This window comes from Curcuma longa, chromosome 1 (genome assembly GCF_044706935.1).
Source record: "Curcuma longa cultivar G26 ecotype Majalengka, Jawa Barat chromosome 1, ITB_CL_G26_1.1, whole genome shotgun sequence".
Taxonomy (NCBI): domain Eukaryota; kingdom Viridiplantae; phylum Streptophyta; class Magnoliopsida; order Zingiberales; family Zingiberaceae; genus Curcuma; species Curcuma longa.
In genome coordinates, this window is record NC_133861.1 from 7,470,783 (window position 1) to 7,491,378 (window position 20,596).

Below are 20,596 nucleotides of genomic sequence, written 5' to 3' on the forward strand. Positions count from 1 at the left end.
GACAAGTTTTGGAGTCGCAACCGAACCCGGTTCGTAATTATAATTACCTCCTAAATTTTAAATATATTTTTATTGAAATATATGTAGTCTAAGTTGCTCAAAATATTCTGATAATTTAAATTTTAAAATATATCGTGATACTTAATAAGAAAAAAACTTTCAGAGGAGTGAATTTTAAATAGAAAAATGTCCTTGATACATTGTGGGCACCGTTAGTACCCCTTAAATTAATGAAAAATAAAAAATAAAAAATATATAGTAAATTTGGCATCCCAAAAATCTATTTAATGCCCCCTGAAACTTGACCTATTTTATTGATAACCTCATCGACCTACCTCCACTGCTTTGCTTTGGCTTGTTTGTTTCTTTCCAAGAAATAACGGTGGGTGATCAAAACAAGAAGCAGTGAAGTGAGTGGTAAAGAGAAGGTATGGGAAACCCTTTTGGATGATCATGGCAAATGCCTTGGGAAGTGGGCCGTCGTTGGAAGTAAACACAGCGATTTGTTTTGGCAAGAAGAGTGGTGATCCAACAACACAAGTGTCTTTTGGAGAGGGTTGAAGATGTTCGTCAACTGTCGGTTGAGATCGAGCCTTAGACGAGCAGTAGCTCCTACGCCGTCGGACACGATGGCCGCTCTTTATCTATCAGGCAAAATGAAATGGGACAACTCAGTCGTCTTAACGGACTGTGAAATCTCTAATTTAATTCAATCAAAAATAATTAAAAATATATTTAAAAACATCCTATAATTTTATTGAATTTGATTATTTCATAAATAAACTCATAGATCCATCTCGATCCGTTTGGATTCGTAATTTGCAAGAGCTAATCCGTTTAGATTGTTTTTAAATGGATTAATAAAATTTTAATTTAATCCATTTAATTTATTTGACAGATGAGCCAATTCAATGACAACTCGATAAAAGCAACCTTAAGTGACATTTAAAAAAATAGAGAATCCTTGAGGTGTAAAATGAAAAATTCGTTATCTTAGACCTGACAAATGGTAAGGACGAACACAGAAGGCGAGACTAAATGCACCTGGACACGGTACGAGACAATGTGAATGAGCCTTCCCATGCGAACGAACTGCTTAGAAAATGGTACGGGAGTGCTGAACATGGTTTTCTTAGATTTCTTTGTATACTTGTTCTTGTTTAAGCATCAGAGAAGCAATAGTTTTATTTTTGGGGAATGGGGTGGTCATTTTTAAAAAAAAAGGCAAATAGTGTTTTATTCTTCCAAGTAATATGTACAATTTTTAACTTATGTTTGAATTTTTTTTATCATAGTACCATTTCATTTTTGTCATTTTAAATACATCTGAGCACATGTGAGAATTTAGTTTTTTTAAATTTTCATTTCATTTAATTTAAATATTATAATTTTAATTTTTTTTTAAAAAATTAACATTAAATGTCATGGATGGAAGTGCAAAGTAATATTTCAACATATATATAAATTAATAGGAAAGGTTAGAATGACGCTAAGATGGATCTTAGCAGTTACTCCAATACTTAAGTTAATCCCTTGATTCAGAAGTTGAAGAGTAGAAGAAGTTGCCTTGGGGCTTGTTTGTGTACTTGTGCTCGTGAAAGTATCCTTTCTTTTATATATTACCCTAGTAGAAAAAATGATGCCCATGTTCGGGTGGAGGGGGTGTTACGTTACTTCATATTTCTCATATTTCTGTTGAACATGTTGTCTCACATTTGCCATATTTTCCAAATTTTGTTGACTCTGTCATCCTACGTTTGTCATGTTCAGTTGACCTTGTCATCTCATGTTCTCCACGATTTGATCGAGAGAACGTCACCTTCGAGTAGAGGGGGTGTCACATCACCTCATGTTCCCATGACTAAGGAGGCTAGTGATTGCATTCAGAGGTACTGTGAATGAATCAAGCTAAAGGTGTCAAGCATAGACAAGCTGAAGGTGTCGAGCATGGCCGAGCTGAAGGAGTCAGGATTATCTGAGAGCCATAAGGTCAAGGGCCTAGGCATCTTTCTAGAATGAGGTTATTGACTCGAACTATGCTTCCCAAGTGAGGCTATCGACTCGAGCTATGCTTATTGAGTTGATTTGACTTGCTTAAAATCTAAGTTTCTTAGACTCAATAGGTCAAGTGAGCTTGACTTAACTCGGGCTCACTTTTGACCAAGCTTGATTATGATTGACTTAAATTTCATTTTGACTTATAACTCAACATAATTCTTCAGCAAAAGGTGGAATCCGTTGTCCCAGCGGCCCCACACGGTCGGCCTTACGATCCTCTGTGAAGAGGTAAATCGAGAAATTACATTTGTCCACTACAGGGAAGGGCATTGCCTTGGTTTCGTTTATATTCGACTCTTGTCCACTTCAATAAATTTACTCCGCAATAACTAATTCAATCATGCCATAACTCAACATAATTCTTGACTCCATTGATACACGTGGAAGTGGATAATATCTACCGCATCAAATATGAATAATTATAGACAACGTCGTGTTAATTCATGACTACACCAAACCAGCCCGGGGTATAGTTGAGTTGATTACGACGGAGCAGAGTTAGTGAAGTGGACAAGGATCGAATCTTGACAAAGTCGAGACAATGTCCTCCTCCATCGTGGCCAACTGTAGTTTCTCGATTTACCTCCTCACAGATGATCATGGAACCGATCGTATTGAGGTGATGGATTCTATTTTTGTTGAAATGACTGCACTAAACCAAGTTATGTCCAATCTACTATCTAAGTTGAGCCACCCCTATCTAGCTTGGTTGTGTATGGCATGAGTAGTTATGAACCATAACGTGTTAATGTATGACTCCTTAAACTAATTGACTTACAAACTCTATTGAACTCATGAATATCATATAATTCAACTCCTATTTTGTTTGGGATCGCACAATGATTTTTATTATTATTTTATAATTAATAATAATAATAATAATAATATTGCTACTAAATATGAATATTCTCAAAGTTACTTCGTATAAATTATATTTCAAATTTATCTAATAAATAAATCAAAATAAAATCCTCTATTTAATATAAATAATAATAATAATTTCAAAAAATAATGAAAATAATTAATGATTAAAAAAGGAGCAGGTGATGACGTGGCGAAACCCCATGTTTCGGCCAATTAAAAGCTTTCGCCTTCGCGTTTTAGTTTTTGAGCTTTTGCTTCCTCCGCAGCACTCGAAGAAGAAGAAGAAGAAGAGAACAACAATGGCGGAGAGAAGCTCCAACTCCCTCCGATATTTTTATTTTTCATGTTGTTCTTTCAGTTTGTTGTGAGAAGATTCCAAGATTTGCTCTTCCTGTTCCTCGGAGGAGGAAAAGATGGCATTTTTACCTCTTTTTGATCGGTTGTTCTGTGGAGAAGCGAGCTCGGAGGTGGAAGGAGGCGGAGGAGAGGAAATGCCGCCGATGATGGTCTCGTATGGCGAGGAATATTGGGCGGAGGCGCTGTCTTCTCTGGCGGCGAAGGACGCAGAGGCCTCTCCCTGTCTCATCGCCGGCGGCTGCAGCGATTCCCACCTCCGGGCGGCGAGGGAGGAGGCGGCCGAGTGGATCGTCCGCGCCGCCTCTTGCCAAGGCTTCTCAGCCCTCACGGCTCTCCTCGCGGTGACCTACTTCGACCGGTGCTTCCTCTCCGACGCCGGCGGCGGAGGCGGTGGGCTGCTGCGGCTCCACGGCGATAAGCCCTGGATGGGGCGCCTCGCCGCTGTGGCTTGTCTTTCCCTGGCGGCAAAGGTGGAGGAGACCCGCGTCCCACTGCTGCTCGATCTCCAGGCGCCTCCACCGCCGGAGGAAGCCGGATACTTGTTCGAGCCGAAGACCGTTCAGCGAATGGAGCTCCTGGTTCTCGACGCCCTCGGCTGGCGGATGAATCCCATAACCGCTCTATCCTTCGTTCACCACCTTCTCGCCGCCGCCGGTGGCAGCAGCGCCGCTGTCCGTAAACTAGCGAGGAGATCGGAAACGGCCCTTCTTGTCATGGTCCCCGGTGAGTAATTCAGATGACAGATTTAATGGAAAATCGTTAAAAATTTAATAAAACAAAAATATTTAAATTTATTTTAATATCGATAAAGCTAATCGATTTCTCCGTCTGCTTCACTGAAGACTGGAGATGGGTTCGACATCCGGCGTCGGTGTGGGCGGCGGCGGCGCTGCTCCACGCGGCGGAGTGGCCGGAAATCCACCGCCGCCGCCTCGTTTCCCTCCTCAGAGCCCCAAAGGTTGGATCTTTTAGCCACTGATCTCATCTCTCCTCCTCCATTTCTGTGAACTCCCCTGCTCACCACTGCAACGTAACACTCCGCAGGGAGCCACGGAAGAATGCCGCCAGCTAATGGCCGCCGCCATGAACGTCCACAAGCGCAAGCACCATTCCAGCTCATCGCCGGCGAGTCCCAGCGAGGTGATCGGCTCCTGCTTCAGCGCCGGCGAGTGCTCGTCGTCGGGTTCATGGCCGCCGTGGACTTCCCCTGTCGAGGCTCCTCCTCCGAACAAGAAGCTCAATGCCGGCGGCGTTAATGGAGATCAGAGAAACTACTAATTGTTTTCATCTCTAAGAATCAACCGATCGAGGAAGAGCTTGTTCTATCAGATTCTCATCGAAATGCACTGCTTTGCTATTTTTGCCCACTATTTTATCTATCTTCACACTTTGCCCATCATAGTTCAAAGTATTTCATTTTGCTCTAGCTATAATTCTCAAAACAAGAACAAATTACATTTGATAATACAATGAAAACATTAAGGAGCAATTCGATATTAAAATATAAAATACTCAAAGAATCTTAGAAGGTGTTTTAAAAATTATCGTTAGCTAGCTCGGGCCTCGGGTCACGGGTAGTGGGTAGGGTCCAAAAATTATAATTTGCAATATATAGTGACCAAATGTAGTATTTTAACTTAGAGAGGACAAGGACAAAAATGAAAGGGTAGGAAAAGTGTGAAGGGTAAACATAAAATTGTCTTAAAGTTTAGGGTGAAAATGAAAGGACAGAAAGAAAAGAGAGACAGCTCCAACAACTACACAACAGCATTGACAACTTGTGTTTGTTTGTCTGCAAATGGAAAAAGGTTGAAAATAAATAAATAATGAGAGATTTTGTTTGACCTTGAGATGCTCAAGTGTGGACTTTTTATGTATGAGCTGTTTTTAATTAACTTAGGAGGAAAATTTCACTTCACCCCCTTAAAGTTATTGCATTTTTATATCTCCCCACATACTCATACATATATATAAGTGTTCAACGAGAAGGAAAAACTCATCTTAGGTGTCCAAACATTGTCAGATTAATCCTGAAGATAGACAACCTTCCTTCTGATTTACCTATTTAGTAAATTTGAAATATAATTTGTGCATATTTACAGATATTTTTTTTTGCTCTATGAATACTTTACCATTGCATCACATAGTAGGAATTTGATTTTGATAAGTTAGGGGGCTAAAGTGAAATATTATCTTAACAATTTTTTAACCAGAATCTTAGTTAACAAGTCTTTCTTCCCATGTGAACTAGTGTTGAAACCCAAAGCATAAATCTAATATATTTGGTTTAAGTTCTAAGTCATAATATATTTGGTTCAAGTCTTCTTTTTCCCTTTTTATAATTTGCGGTTTGTTGTAATACTTTTAATATTATAGTTATAATAAAAACAAATTTTTTTTATAAATTACTTAATTTATTTTATATTTTCCCTAAAATTCTGACAATCAAATGAAATGATTAATTGGATGTCTGAATTAAATGCTTGATGGGTGTGGGACCAAGCAATTCTTTACTGCTTGTCTTCAATGATTTTGTTATCACCCACAACTACACTCTGACAGCACTACATATCAGTCAATTGTAAAAGCAACAAAAATGTGAGAGCATTCAATTATAATTATTGTAAAAGGGAGAAGAAGAAGAAAATAAAATAACATTTCATTTTCTTCATAAGTACTTTAATTTATGACACAATTACTTTATTAAAGGAGTGGTCAAGTCCATGACTTTTCCCCTCCCTTTCAATGATGCACAAACGTAAACTTTAAACACTAGTTATTCTTTTTTCACTCAGCCCTAAAAATCAAAAAGTGACAGCTTTGAATGTTTTGTTTAAGGCTTAGGAGGGAAGGTTTGGTTGAATCTTCTTTTTAGATCTAAGGGTTTCATTGTCCATGCACATTTGAGATTTTATTTGGATTTGGGGTTAAGAGGGTTTAATAAGTTTAATCCATTATCATTAATAGATCAAGATTTAACACTTTATAGTAAAAGGTAGAATCCGCCATCCCAACAGTCCCACATAATCAATTCCACGATTATCTACGAGGAGGTAAATCGAGAATTTACAATTGACCACTATGGAGGAGAGCATTGTCTTGGCTTCATCAAAATTCGACTGTTGCTCACTGTAACAAGTCTGCCCTGCAACAACCAACTCAAGCCAAAATTTAATATTCACTTTTATACATGAAAATGATTGATAAAAAGAGGCATAAGTAAGAGAAAATAAAAATTCAATTAAATTGAATTAATTGATTGAACAATTTAAAATTTTAATTTAATTATTTCAAAATTTTATTTTTTTATAAAAAATATTGATTAATTCGATTAAATTTTAATTTTAAAACTAATTCGATTAAACTGAATAAACCAAACTATAAATCTCTAAATTAGAAAATCCTAATCTCTAATTCTCAATTAACTAAATAAAATTTAAAATCAAATAAAAATGGAAATTTAATTAATTTGATCAATGATAAAATTAAATAATATTTTATTAATTTAATTTGTTCAATTTTTATTAAAAAGTTCAATTGAAAAAAAAATTAATTTATTCAATTTTGAATATTTAAATCAGTTCGATTCTAATCAAATACCCAACTCTAAGCATGAGGTTATTATCATGCTTAGCCCTAAGATAAGATAATTAGATTTGGACTTAAAAGATACCCATAACTTATGATACTCTAAAAAAATAATAATCCCAGTAGCTACATCTCTGGGGGTGGTCGGTCCGGTAGGAAGTTTCCCACCGACCATCAGGGTAAATCGGGAAGCACATACGACGGCCAATCCAGATGCCCAGCATCCTTTGATTGCGTTACCCATTTGGAGAAAAATTCCTACAAATACGCCGTAGTTAGGGATGACCACCCCTGAGTTACAATCCGGATGTCCTACCGTTGCACCAATGCCCCGGGGACTAACTTATGATACTCTAAAGATGTTTATACAAGTCTCCATTAACCATTTATCTCCAACTGAATCTCTTGCGATCTCGTGTTGGTCTTAATGGTTAGTAAGGCGTTGCATAGGTCAACAAGAAAAATTTAATACATCTTAAAAACATATTAGATGTTAAAATTACCTAGATTGGGAATATAGCAATGACCATAGCTTGCTAATAGCTAAATTTTGACGGTTAAAGTGAAAATTTATACAGATAGATGAAGAAGAATAACTTTATTTTTCATGTCTAACCATCTCTTATATTGACTTAGACTCCATCTTGCTCTACATCCTCAATATTTCTCACCATAAAGTGAGTTGATGAACTAATTGATAAGGATAACAGTGCCTCAAATATATAAATCTAACACGAAATAAGGAACCCTATTAAAATTTAACGGAAATCTAAACCAACTTTGAATAAATCATGCGGTACACAATTCTCGAGGGAAAACATCACATGCTTTGAGTCTTCATCATGATCATCAAGCCTTGTTAGTGTTAAACTACAAGCTTCAAATATCAGTACCTAATAATACTTAAATCACATGCTGGAAACTTAAAGAACAAGATAACGCGTAGATAAAGCTCTTTCGCAGGTAGTAGAAAAAAGATGGAGAAAGTACCAAGCATTGACGAGGAAGGGCAGGAGCATGGAGAATACATCTATATCGACTGAATTCCCAGGTGCGAAGTCAGTTCGTTCATATCGGATGCCTCGTCTTGCAAGCGCACTGCGTCCAGCTTCTGCTTCAGGACGTCAATTGCGTTGATGAGCATTTGTGAAGCCTTGATGGCACCTGTTGATTCAACGGTGAATATGAAGCTGTCTTCTTTGGCATAAATCTCGACAAGGCCTGGTTTCCCCATAGCTTCGGATTTCTTGAGGACTTCATCGTCATACGTATAAGCCTCTGGGTCAATAACTACAACCTGATATTGAGAAAAAACATTATCAGAATGGAAAGCGGATTCCATATATAAAAAAAAGAAGGGTAAGCAAGGATATGTCAAGATAAATTGTTAACTGAGAGAATCAGGGAAACATGAAAGAAAACCTGCCAAATTACCATTAGAGCATTACAAGATATAGGCATCCTTACTTGCAAACTAGAGCATAGCAAATTATGTTATCTTAGGGTTCAATCATCACAATAATGACACATCTCGTTCTCACTAAGTTGATTGGCATGTCCAGGAGGGGAATCGAACCCAGATTGTCTATGGATGATGAGGGTGAATCACAAAGTTACCAGCAACTTACCCAAACCAACAATAATTAACTTTAGTAAATCATCTTTTGTCGCTAGTTCCTTCATTGAAAAGCCATCTTAACGTTTATCCATCAACTTTAAGTCTTACACTCGAGGGCTGTCACTCCAAATTCCAAAATGAAAAACCCTCTTAATGAAGACAAACGCTTACCACTGATCAATGAATAGACTTGCAGAATAGATATAATTTGAACATGAGGCAACAATTTCTGTGTAATTTCTACGGCACAACCTTTTTATTCCTTAGCACTACAAGTATAAAGCCACAGGTATTAAACCAAAAAAAATTTACCAAAATCAGCATGTTTTCAAAGCAAAAGCAGGAAATGAAACTAATGCCAAATCCACCTTTGTAGGAATCCCTTAACCATAGAATTTTCAGCAATGAAATTTTAACACAAAAGAAGTGAATAAAACTGGCAATGATGAGAACCAAATTGGACAGTTTATTAAACACAATTATGCAATGAAGCCAAGCTGGTGGCTTTAGATAACCATGGATTATCCTACATATATTTATGTTCAGTTTTGAACTCCCAACAAGGCTGTAACTCGTGGCAACTTGTTCAGCAAAAGGACACTCTCAATCTCACAATTATAGTTATATGATATTCCTATTGCTATTCAGTCTAAATGGTGCTGTTGTGGAGCCATAACTCACTCTAACATAGCATGGATTCAAAATGGTTTGACTTTTCAAGTGGGAGTGGTTGGAACCTACAACCTATATATTCTTTTTACCTTTTGAGTGATACCAGGAAATACTGGAAGAGTGTAGCATTCTTGTAATTTGGTACGAAACCAATTGTTAAAATATCCAGCCCAATGCGAGTGATCCTATTGTGCAAGATCATAATGAGAATAAAATTGTTTTTTAATTGCTATCAAGGAAATTTAAATCAGAACACAAGCTTCATTAATTCATGAATACACCCTTAACTAGTAAAAAGAGTGAGATCGCCTATAAATCTAGCAATTTAGGGGAAGAGTCGGACCACACTGGGTCTATTGTACGTATCCTTACTCTACGTTCCAAGAGATTATTTCTACGACTCGAATCCGTGACTACAAGGTCACACGACAATAACTTTATTTTTGCGCCAAAGCTCCCCTTCTACTCTTGTTCAAATACTTTCACAACTTCAATAGTAGATAAGAGTTTGTGTTTCAAAGATTACAAGGAGCAATACAAATGTCAAATATGTGAAAAATTCCTTGGAGGAACAAACATAAAGTAAAGCAAATTTGTGGAGCTAACAATAGAACAAACCTGTTGAGTATTCGGATCAATGCCAAAAACTTTTGTAGGACTGCTCTCAACCCAGCTTCGTTTCTCTTCAAGCGTCAATGTTTCCATCAATTCCTCATTTATATGGATCTGTGGCTCATACATAAATGTAACGGTTGCAGCAGGTGACCATTTAGCGTGATCCTTGCCAATCCCTTTTCTAGCAATAGCCCTAAGTCTTAGCTCTTGCCCACGGCGTAATTTCACAATGAGTATACCCCTAGTATAAAATTAACAACCAACAGACATGTAAGTTAACAACAAGATAACATGATCATAGCCTACTTCTCGTACATACATTAGTAACAATGTAGAAGTGACATATAGATACGTTCAAAGGAACATAATTGACAATACCACCATTTATAGTCGAAAATAACCATATTTTATATTTAAATGACATATTGATATAATGGCATACATAAGTTTCCAATTATTATGTCCCAAAACTCCACTATATCAATTAGAAACACAGCCATGGAAAATTATAATTTGGCTCCATAGACACAAATACAAACATCTGGCAATATTAAAATTAAAGACAACCAAGAGAGTATGAGTCAAGCAAGATGGAATAGGATTGCAACTCTAATGTCACATATACAGTGTGCAGAAACTATGAATATATTAAAATCATCGAGGAAAACCAGAAACTGCACCAATTTAGGAGGAAACATTAGATAAGCAGACAACGAGACCATCTTGATTAAATACATACTGTTCTTGCGTTAGGCTACATGCTTCACATCTGACATTAAAGACTATCAAAGGTCCACTAAATCATAGAAGCTTTCTGCCAAGGATTGGGAGGATAATAACATTAAATAGTAACTAAATTTCATGAAAGAAATTAATGACATTAAAACAGAAAGCCAACTTTTTTATGCCTGTTGTGAGAAGCAGGGGTAGATAGGTCTTTTTTCTCTTATGGTATTAGGGTTATGTTGGTTATATAAACCCTGTACATGTTTTCCTTTTTTAAATAAGATAGTTTTAACATGGTATCAGAGCAGGTTCTCTAAAACCCTAATTTTTCCTCTCCTTCCCCATCGCGACGCTGCAGCCGCGAATCTTCTTTTCTCGCGTGCCGCCGCGAATCTTCTTTTCGCGTGCCGCCGCGACGCTACTGACGCGTCTTCTCCCGTGCGAGCGCCGCCAACACAGGCTACCGCCTTCCTCAAGACGCCGCCGACAGCACCGGCCCCACCCATCGCTCTCTTCCAGCATCGCGGTGAGCGCCTGGTCATTCCTTTGTCTTGTTGCCTTCGCCGCCGCCACCGTGCTCCGCCCTTCTCCGCCTGCCAAAAGAAGACTCTCCAGGCGGCAGGGCTCCGTTTCCGACGACCGCCGCGTTCGCTGCTTCGCATTCGCTGCATCCGGTTCAAGAAGGCTTCTTCGCCAGCCGCGCCTTCCATCGCTCGCCAACCCACCACGAAGAAAAAAAAATTCTGCTCGAAAAGAAAAAAGTTTGGTTGGAAGAAAAAGGAGAAAAGGTTCTGTTGAAAAAAAAACTTTTTTCTGAAAAAAAAAAAAAAAAAAAAAAAACTTTGTAGCCCCAACTTTATTTTATGATGGACACCTCTGGAGAAACTTCTGATATTTCTGCAGATCCCAAGACTTCTTCTGGACAAGTACAACCATTTTTCACGATGTCAGGAACTGGAGGATCCGGTCTTCAGATAACTTCGGAGAAATTGACAGAGACAAATTATGCATCTTGGGCAGTTGCTGTTGAACTTTATGTTGAAGGTCATGATAAACTTGATGTTCTTCATGGTACTAAAGTGAAACCAGATGAAAAGGATCCAAATTTTCGTATTTGGAGGCGTGACAATATTCAGTTGATGACTTGGATACTCAATTCCGTCAGTTCTGGCATCAAACAGGTCATTCTTCATAACAAAACAGCTTTTGATATGTGGAAGACACTGGAGCAAATGTACGGGCGCAAGCACGACATGCTACGTACTTATCAGCTAAGTAGTCAAATCTTTAAACTTGTTCAAGGTTCTATGTCTGTCACAAATTATTTTGCTGCTCTGAAGGGGTTGTGGGATGAGTTTGACTATTACAGGATGGAAGATTGGATTTCCACTGATGATCACAAGAGATATCTAAAACTTCTAGAGAAGGACAGAATTATTAAGTTTCTAGATGGGCTTAATGCAGAGTTTGAGAGTTTAAAAGGACAGATTCTTAGTCTTGATCCTACTCCCTCTCTAGAACAAGTTTACTACAAAGTTCTCAGTGAGGAGGGTAGGAAAAGGACCATGAGCAACAAGGGTATTTCTGCTACCAGCACTCCGATTGGGGAGACTTCTGCTCTAGTCAGTTCTGTAAACAGGTTCAAGTCTGGGGGAACTAGAGGAAAAAGTGATAAATTTTGTCGACACTGCAAGAGGACTAATCATGATTCAGATTTTTGTTGGGAAAAATATCCAGAGAAGAAACCTGACAAATTCAAACACAGTGACAAGAAGGCTCCTAGTCGTGGGAATGTTGTTGTCAAGAAATTAGTGGAGGAGGAGACTGTTGGTTCCTCTGTGTCCTCTCCTGTTGGGTTGTCCTCTACTGATATTGCCAATCTTCAACACCTTCTCTCACGGCTTCAGGCTTCATCTTCTGCCTCTACCCCTCCATCTCAAGCGCACACAGGTATCAGTGGCTTGGGATTGAGTGTTGCTGGTTCAAGCTCTTATAGCCCCTGGGTCATTGACTCAGGAGCTACAGATCATATGACAAACATTGCTAACTCTTTCATTTCCTACTCTTTGTCCTCTGGGCAAGATAAAGTGACCATTGCAAATGGAACCAAGGCCACTGTTGCTGGCAAAGGTTCCATACAACTGGCAGATCATTTTATCCTATCCTCTGCTCTTCATGTTCCTTCTATTTCTCTTAATTTACTTTCTGTTAGCAGCATTACAAAACAACTTCATTGCTCAGTAACCTTTTTTCCTGATCATTGTGTCTTCCAGGATCTCGAGACCAAGCAAATGATTGGGACTGGCCGTGAAGTAGGAGGTCTTTATTACTATCAGCTTGGAACAGCCTCTGCTCTGAAGACTACAGCACAGTGTTTGGAGAATAAACATCAAGACATCCTCTTATGGCATTCCCGGTTGGGACATTTATCCTTCAGGTCTTTGAAAGTTTTATTTCCTAGTCTTTTCTCGTCAATTTCTTTTGAGTCACTTCAGTGTGAAGTCTGTCAGTTATCAAAACATTGTAGAACTCAATTTTCTGAGTCCATAAATAAAAGTTCTTCTCCATTTGATCTTGTTCATTCTGATGTGTGGGGGCCCTCTCCTGTGACTTCTTTGGATGGTTATCGATACTTTCTCTCTTTTATTGATGATTACACCCATTGTACATGGCTTTATTTGATGAAAAGCAGAGAAGAAGTTCCTCGACTCATTCAAACTTTTTGTCAAATGGTAGAAACTCAATTTCATACAAGAGTAAAGACTTTACGTTCTGATAATGCCCGTGAGTACTTTGCTCAGTCTCTAAATACTTTCCTTGAGGATTCAGGAATTCTTCATGAGTCATCCTGTCCCTACACACCACAACAGAATGGAGTGGCTGAAAGAAAGAATCGTCATATCCTTGAAACAGCCCGTGCACTATTATTTCAACGCCACTTACCTAAATTTTTCTGGGCTGATGCTGTCCTTGCCGCTGCCTATATCATCAATAGATTGCCATCCAAAGGTCTCGGGTATCGGTGCCCTCTCACTATTCTTCGTCCTGGCACCACGTTGTTCTCCCTTACACCTCGAGTTTTTGGTTCTCTCTGCTTTATTCATGTTCTTGGTCCCAAGTCCTCAAAACTTGATCCTCGTTCTATACGGGGAGTTTTTCTAGGATATTCCACTTGTCAGAAAGGTTACAAGTGCTTTGATCCTATTACTAGGACGAGATATGTTTTGAAAGATGTTACCTTTTTTGAGTCTGAGTCTTATTATTCTCTTCAGCCTCATCCTCAGGGGGAGCATATTACCTCTTCTGTGTCTCCTTGTGTACCTCAAGTGGTCTCATCTCCTCCTTGTGTACCTGAAGTAGTCCCATCTCCTCCTGAAGTAGTCATATCTACTATTCCAGTGGATGCCATGGAAAATACATTACTGGGCTCGCAGTCTTCACAGGAAATTATCACTTACAAGCGACGAAGACACAAGCAAGGACCTACTACTGACCGGCTAGTCGAATCAGATGCTCTGGCTCTTGATTCCTTGGAGCAGTCATTAAATATGAATGAGCTGAACCTTCCTGTTGCTGTTAGGAAGGGGGTCAGGTCATGTACTCAACATCCTATCTCCAATCACGTTTCTTACTCTCGTTTGTCTTCTTCATATCATGCTTTTGTTTCACAGTTATCAAGTCATGCTATACCTTCTTCTTATTATGAAGCTGTAAAGGATGCTAGGTGGCTGGAGGCAATGAATGAAGAGGTAGAGGCTCTTAACAGGAATGGTACTTGGGAATTAGTTGATCCTCCAAAGGGGAAGAACTTGGTTGGTTCTAAATGGGTCTATACTATCAAGTATAATTCAGAGGGTGAAGTGATCAGATATAAAGCCAGACTTGTTGCCAAGGGATTCACTCAAACATATGGGGTGGATTACTTGGAGACTTTTGCTCCAGTTGCAAAACTGAATTCGGTCAGAGTAATTATTTCTCTTGCTGCTCAATATGATTGGCCTCTATTTCAGCTAGATGTTAAAAATGCATTTTTGAATGGTGATCTTCATGAAGAAGTCTACATGTTACCACCTCCTGGAATCGAAACAAAAGGAAAAATTTGCAGGCTAAGAAAAGCTTTGTATGGGCTTAAACAATCTCCCAGAGCATGGTTTGATAGGTTTTGCAAAGCCATGATATTGTTTGGCTTTAAACAAGGAAATGCTGATCATACACTTTTTGTTAAAAAGAAAGAGGGCAGAACTACCATTCTCTTGGTTTATGTTGATGACATGATAGTTACAGGTGATGACGAAGCTGAAATCCAGACTCTTAAGTCCAAGTTAACATCAGAATTTGAAATTAAAGATCTTGGACTATTGAGGTACTTCCTTGGTATTGAAGTTGCTCGATCTCAAGAAGGAATTTATATGTGTCAGAGAAAGTATGTGTTGGATTTACTCAAGGAGACAGGGAAGTTGGGTTGTCGACCAGCATCTACTCCTATAGAAGTAAATCATGATCTTACTAGTTCTAATGGAGAAGATCTTGCAAGTCTGGAAAAGGGAACGTATCAAAGGTTGGTTGGAAAATTACTATATTTGTCTATGACTAGGCCTGACATCACTTATGCTGTTAGTGTGGTGAGCCAGTACATGCATGCTCCTAAAACTGTCCATATGAAGGCTGTTGACAGGATTTTAAGGTACTTGAAGTCATGTCCAGGAAAAGGCTTGTTGTTCAAAGGGGGTGGTAATCTGAAAGTGGAATGTTATTCTGATGCAGATTGGGCTGGTTCTCGAGATGATAGAAGGTCCACTTCTGGCTATTGCACTTTTTTGGGAGGAAACCTGGTAACTTGGAGAAGTAAGAAACAAAATGTTTGTGCACGGTCCAGTGCTGAAGCAGAATATCGAGCCATGGCACAAGGTCTTGCAGAAATATTGTGGTTGTGTTTTTTGTTGAAAGACATGGGATTAAAAGCAGAATTACCCCTTAAGCTATATTGTGACAACAAGGCTGCAATCAATATTGCAAATAATCCAGTACAACATGATCGGACTAAACACATCGAGATTGATCGCCACTTTATTCGGGAGAGACTTGATTCCGGAGAATTATGTTTGCCTTATGTCAAATCTGAGGACCAACTTGCTGATATGTTTACGAAGGCTATACCCCAAGCTATGTTTAATTCTGTTCTTAGCAAGTTGAACATGTTTGATATATATGTTCAACTTGAGGGGGAGTGTTGTGAGAAGCAGGGGTAGATAGGTCTTTTTGCCAATAACTTATGGTATTAGGGTTATGTTGGTTATATAAACCCTGTACATGTGTTTCTTTTTTCAAAATAATAAGATAGTTTTAACAATAAAAAGACATGGGAAAATAAACCCTATATCAGCAGATAGCATGCCATACTAGCAGAAGATTCATAATCTTCAAAGATAGCGGTTGCAAGTGTTGAGGCCAAATATCAATAAGCCTAGTTCAGTTACTGATCCTAACCTTCCTTTGTTTGACTCTTAATAGAAACCTTTAAAAGGAATTACTTGGGGATCTAATAAGCAATGGCTGAGGGAACAGATTTATGGCTACAAGAATGAGGTCAGGGAAGCGCATGGCTTGGGATAATGATCAAACCTAGCATTAGGAACCAATCGAATTCAAAATTGTTCTGGTCATTCCTAGGGTTTCAGGTTTAACCATGATGAATTGAATTCAGGTTTCGGGTTTAGACTGCCATCTATCCAGGAGCAATAGAACGGGATAAGAAGAGGAAAATGACTACTTTTGCTCGGGAGATTCGTAGCCGCCAGGATCGGCCGACATAGCGCTCGCGATAGCCACATCGACGGGGCAGACGCGGGGATTGGTGCTCTGGAGGTCGGCGCTGGTGACGTCCAGCGTCTGGTCAGAGTCGCACCGGACGCTGAGGAAGAACTCGACGGAGCAGAACTCGCACTGGCCGTCCCCGTCGCAGGCGTCGCAGTCGCGGGAAAAGCGCATCGACATGGCGTCGTCGCTGGTGAGAGGGATGAGGCCGAGGCGGTGGGCGATGAACTCGTCGTTGAGGACAGAGGAGTTGGACTCGATCTCAACGAGGTCGATGGCGACGGTGGGCACCTCGGCGATCATGACGCGGCGGAGGGCGTTGGCGATGCTGACGTCGGTGTCCCGCAGCTCGAACTTGAGGTAGTCGTCCTTCATCTCGCGGATCCGCACCTTCGGAAACCGCTGATAGGACGTCCGGGAAGCCCCGCCGCCCAACATCTTCTCGCTCGCCATCGCCTCGATCTCCGGCAATCCCGTTCCGCCGCCTCTCGTAAAAAATGTACAAGGGCGAGGCAGCAGTAAATAATGAAAAATATTTCGTCTCTAACCCTTGAAAGTTTTTGAACTGCTCCCAAAGACGCAATAAATAATGAGACAATTTCGTTTTAACCATCTAATTTTTTATGTTTTAAATATTTCTTTATTGAAATTAATAAATAATATCTTAAAATGGATAAAAATCAAAAAATGTGCCTTATTTATTTTAGATAATTCAGTATCCAATTCTTCTGATCCAATTAATATGTAAGATGATCAATTTTATCCTAGGAAAGTTGATCGATTCTGTCCTATAGAAATTTTTGACTCACCCTCAAGATAATTTTAAAAACACGCAACTCTCTAAGTAAGAATCAACCTCCTAAATTTTTCATTCCACTAAAAGAAATTATTATACAGTATCATAACATAGATTCAAATCATGGATACTTAATTAAATCATTGAGTATCTTACCGCTATACCATTGCTCGGGAGCTAGACGTGTCGTATTTTCATTTCTATAAAAAGATGCCTAATTTAGAGGAATCCTTATTTTAAGATTACTATATTTACTAAAATTACTAAAAAAACCTTATTTTAAAAATTATAATCACGTTTTTAATGAAATGACTAAAGTTATAAAGAAATTTCAAAATATTATTCCAATTTCAAATTTATATTTTAGAATTCAATATGTACATTGTTGTAATAGTTTAAGTGCATGCCAAAAAATTATATTTGAAAATTTTAAAAATATTTTTTAGTAATCAGAAGCAAATTAAATCTATAAAGAAAAATTATATTTCTAATAGCATAATGATCATCAGTGCGGAATCCTTTTAACAGTTCAACATGAAAACTGATCGTGTATTATATTTAAAATAAAAAAACACAGGAAAATAAGCAAATCAATAAGTTTGTTATAAAATATGTCTGGGCAAACAAAATATCACGCTTAAACATCCTTTTTGTTTTGTGATACTTTTGTATGGAAGGAGTACGAAACCATAGAAGGAACTTGACGTTGAATCTAGTGAATTTCATAGTTTTTAAGTAGTATTGTAAATGAGTGAAACGTACGTGAATAAATTTAATGTTCAACTTGATAAGATTTTATTTATATTCATTTAATATATACAAAATCAATTAAATGAATAACATTTAATAATTTATTGAATTAAACAAGGCAAGCTTAGATATATTTTTGTTTAACTCATGAACAATATTCATGAACCATACTTTTATCAACATGCTAAATAAACAAAGAAAACTTTCAAAATGAATAAATAAGTTTATATTATTAAACTCAATAATCAATCAAATAAATTTAAAAGGTAAAAGTTTCAAACAATCAAATAAGTTTGAATTGAAAGCTCGATAATATCTAAATAAACCAAACTCAAGCCAAGCTTGAACTAAGCTCATAAAAAAAACTAAGTCAAGTTTAAACAATCATTTTAATGACTTGATTTATTTTAGGCTCAACTTGACTTGACTACCTTATCAAATAAATTTGAACACCATAAAACTTACTCAAATTGACTCATTTACAATCCTATACTAAAAAAGTAGAACAATCTTTTCTCATTAGCATTACTGTTAATATTATGTGGCTTTGATGGAAGTTTTTTGGCTGGCTAGTACTAGCAGTACTCCTTATTCCTTCCCCTTGAATTTGCATATCTAACAGTTAGATGTTCTTACGCTCAATGCCTACATGGTACAGATAATCAATGCTCATTGTTCTCTTTCAGCTTGCTGGATGATTATAGAGGAACATGGTCTTCTTCTATTTCCTTCTTTATAATCCTGAACTGTTAAATGAGAATAGTTTTGAGATTTCTCTTAAGAATTTGAATTACTTTGCTACTAGAAAGACTAGTTTACCAATGTGCCAGTCGGCTGCAGTTGACAGATTGCTGATAGAGTTCATCTACATGTGTTTTGAACCCATTGGTTACCTGAAGTTCACATATGAGGTCAAGTATCTATCATGTTCATCACTTTCTTTCTAGGTTACTTGAATGAAAAAACTTACAGAAAGTTAAAAAAAAAAAATCACTTTGGTGCTCAACAAAGATCAACAACAAGAAGAAAATCTAATCTAATGAAGTGAATTTTCAGCCTGACTAACAATATGATGTTTATTTGCAGCCATATGATTTTCATTATATTGACATTTAAACTCCTTGGCAACTCCAGCTTATCAACCTTCTTAATTCACAAAACTTTGCAAAGCTGGAAAAAAATTATGGTTTGGTATTGGATAATTGTTCGGTCCTTAGAGGGACATGATCTTCTTCTATTTCCTTCTTTACCTAGCATTTTAATCCAGACTTCTCTTCATGCTAAGCTTTCATTAGTACGACATGGTGTGTGCTTTTCTAGGCAATGGACTTGCCTCAAAGAGCAGCCCTTTGAACGAAATTCATATGAACGAGAAGATTGATAATTTACAATTGCTAATCCTGAACTGTTGAATGGGAATAGTCTTAAGATTTCTCTTCAAGAATTTGAATTACTTTACTGCTAGAAAGACTAGCTTACCAAAGTACCAGTCGGCTGCAGTTGACAGATGCTAGTAGAGTTCAAGAGTTCATCTACATGTGTTTTGAACCCATTGGCCTGAAGTTCATATATGAGGTCAAGTATCTATCATCTTCATCACTTCTTTCTAGGTTACTTGAATGAAAAAACTGATAGAAGGTAAAAGAAAAACACTTTGGTGCTCAACAGAGATCAACAACAAGAAGAAAATCTAATCTAATGAAGTGAATTTTCAGCCTGACCAATAATATGATGTTTGCTTGCAGCCATATGATTTTCATTATATTGATATTTAAACTCCTTGGCAACTCCAGCTTATCAACCTTCTTAATTCACAAAACTTTTCAAAGCTGAAAAAAAAATTTATGGTTTGGTATTGGATAATAGTTGAGTCCTTAGACTATGTCGAACACGGTAAAGCATCATCCATGCTTAGAACGAGCAAGATGAGCATCATGAATATGAAGAAAGCTTTCCCATCATCTATGAAATACTTCTGGCGTAAAGATGGGGAAGCAAGTGGAGCTCAAGTTGTTGTATCAAGGTTGCTACTATAATTTGTCATGATCTTATCAAGTGCTAGCTAGCTAAAGCAGGGACCTAGACTTTTGTTCCTTCTGTTTGATCAGCCCATGTAAATTTGATTGCAGAAATTCTCCTCTAAGAATGTAGTAGGGATTTGCATTACTCTTAAATTAAACGATCTTACAGTTGTATTATCTTACAACAACAACACAAATTGCGACGATTTCCACCTATTTAAGATTAGGCTATCCCAACATTGAAGTTTACATAGTTATATTCTCTTACAGAGCTTATTTTCTCATCATATGTCCTAGTTTTTATCTACCGAAGTTTCTTTGTTATTGAAATTCTTCCAGTGTTCTAGTAAAGAGAAGCAAGATAGGAATCAAAGAAGAAAACAAAATTCTGTGATTTGGATCTCATACCTCCTCCATAGATCGCGCTGACGTCTGGCGGGAATCGAGAGCCACAGGCGATCCTTCTCGACGCAGAGGAAGCGGATCTGGGTGATGTCCCTACTAATCGCTGACGCAAAGCCAGCCGGATCCTCGATCGAATGCATAGACGATGACGATGCATAAGAGAAGGAATCGAGCCGCTCCCGCTCCAGGTGCTCCAGCCCACCAGTCGCGCTGAGAGCCCTGATAGATCTCCGGTAGGGTTGCTCCGCCGCCGCCGGCGGCGGCGGCTTCCATCGGAGCAAGTCCTCGTCGGTCGTGGGACTCGCGCTCATC

At 38.2% G+C, this 20,596-nt stretch overlaps 3 protein-coding genes and 1 long non-coding RNA gene across 4 annotated transcripts; 2 read left to right on the forward strand and 2 right to left on the reverse strand.

Moving 5' to 3' along the window:
- The first annotated feature begins 3,335 nt into the window (after window positions 1-3,335).
- Window positions 3,336-4,557, forward strand: LOC141813188 (cyclin-D3-2-like). Its single transcript, XM_074701107.1, has 3 exons — window positions 3,336-4,002; window positions 4,122-4,237; window positions 4,324-4,557. The coding sequence occupies exons 1-3, from the start codon at window positions 3,336-3,338 to the stop codon at window positions 4,555-4,557; spliced, it is 1,017 nt and encodes a 338-aa protein (XP_074557208.1).
- Window positions 4,558-7,671: 3,114 nt separating this feature from the next.
- LOC141822160 (DNA-directed RNA polymerases II, IV and V subunit 3-like) lies at window positions 7,672-16,847 on the reverse strand. Its single transcript, XM_074709595.1, has 3 exons — window positions 16,269-16,847; window positions 9,776-10,013; window positions 7,672-8,164 (listed from the first exon to the last, which is right to left on the reverse strand). The coding sequence occupies exons 1-3, from the start codon at window positions 16,763-16,765 to the stop codon at window positions 7,898-7,900; spliced, it is 1,002 nt and encodes a 333-aa protein (XP_074565696.1). The 5' UTR covers window positions 16,766-16,847; the 3' UTR covers window positions 7,672-7,897.
- Window positions 11,530-12,868, forward strand: LOC141822171 (uncharacterized). The gene is made up of 2 exons (XM_074709605.1): window positions 11,530-12,451; window positions 12,583-12,868. Exons 1-2 carry the CDS (start codon window positions 11,638-11,640, stop codon window positions 12,693-12,695), a joined length of 927 nt encoding a protein of 308 aa, XP_074565706.1. The 5' UTR covers window positions 11,530-11,637; the 3' UTR covers window positions 12,696-12,868.
- Window positions 16,848-18,368: 1,521 nt separating the features above from the next.
- LOC141840546 (uncharacterized) lies at window positions 18,369-20,576 on the reverse strand. Its single transcript, XR_012602747.1, has 3 exons — window positions 20,288-20,576; window positions 18,678-18,751; window positions 18,369-18,604 (listed from the first exon to the last, which is right to left on the reverse strand). It is a non-coding gene; the product is annotated as an uncharacterized LOC141840546 (long non-coding RNA).
- Between the last annotated feature and the right edge of the window lie 20 nt (window positions 20,577-20,596).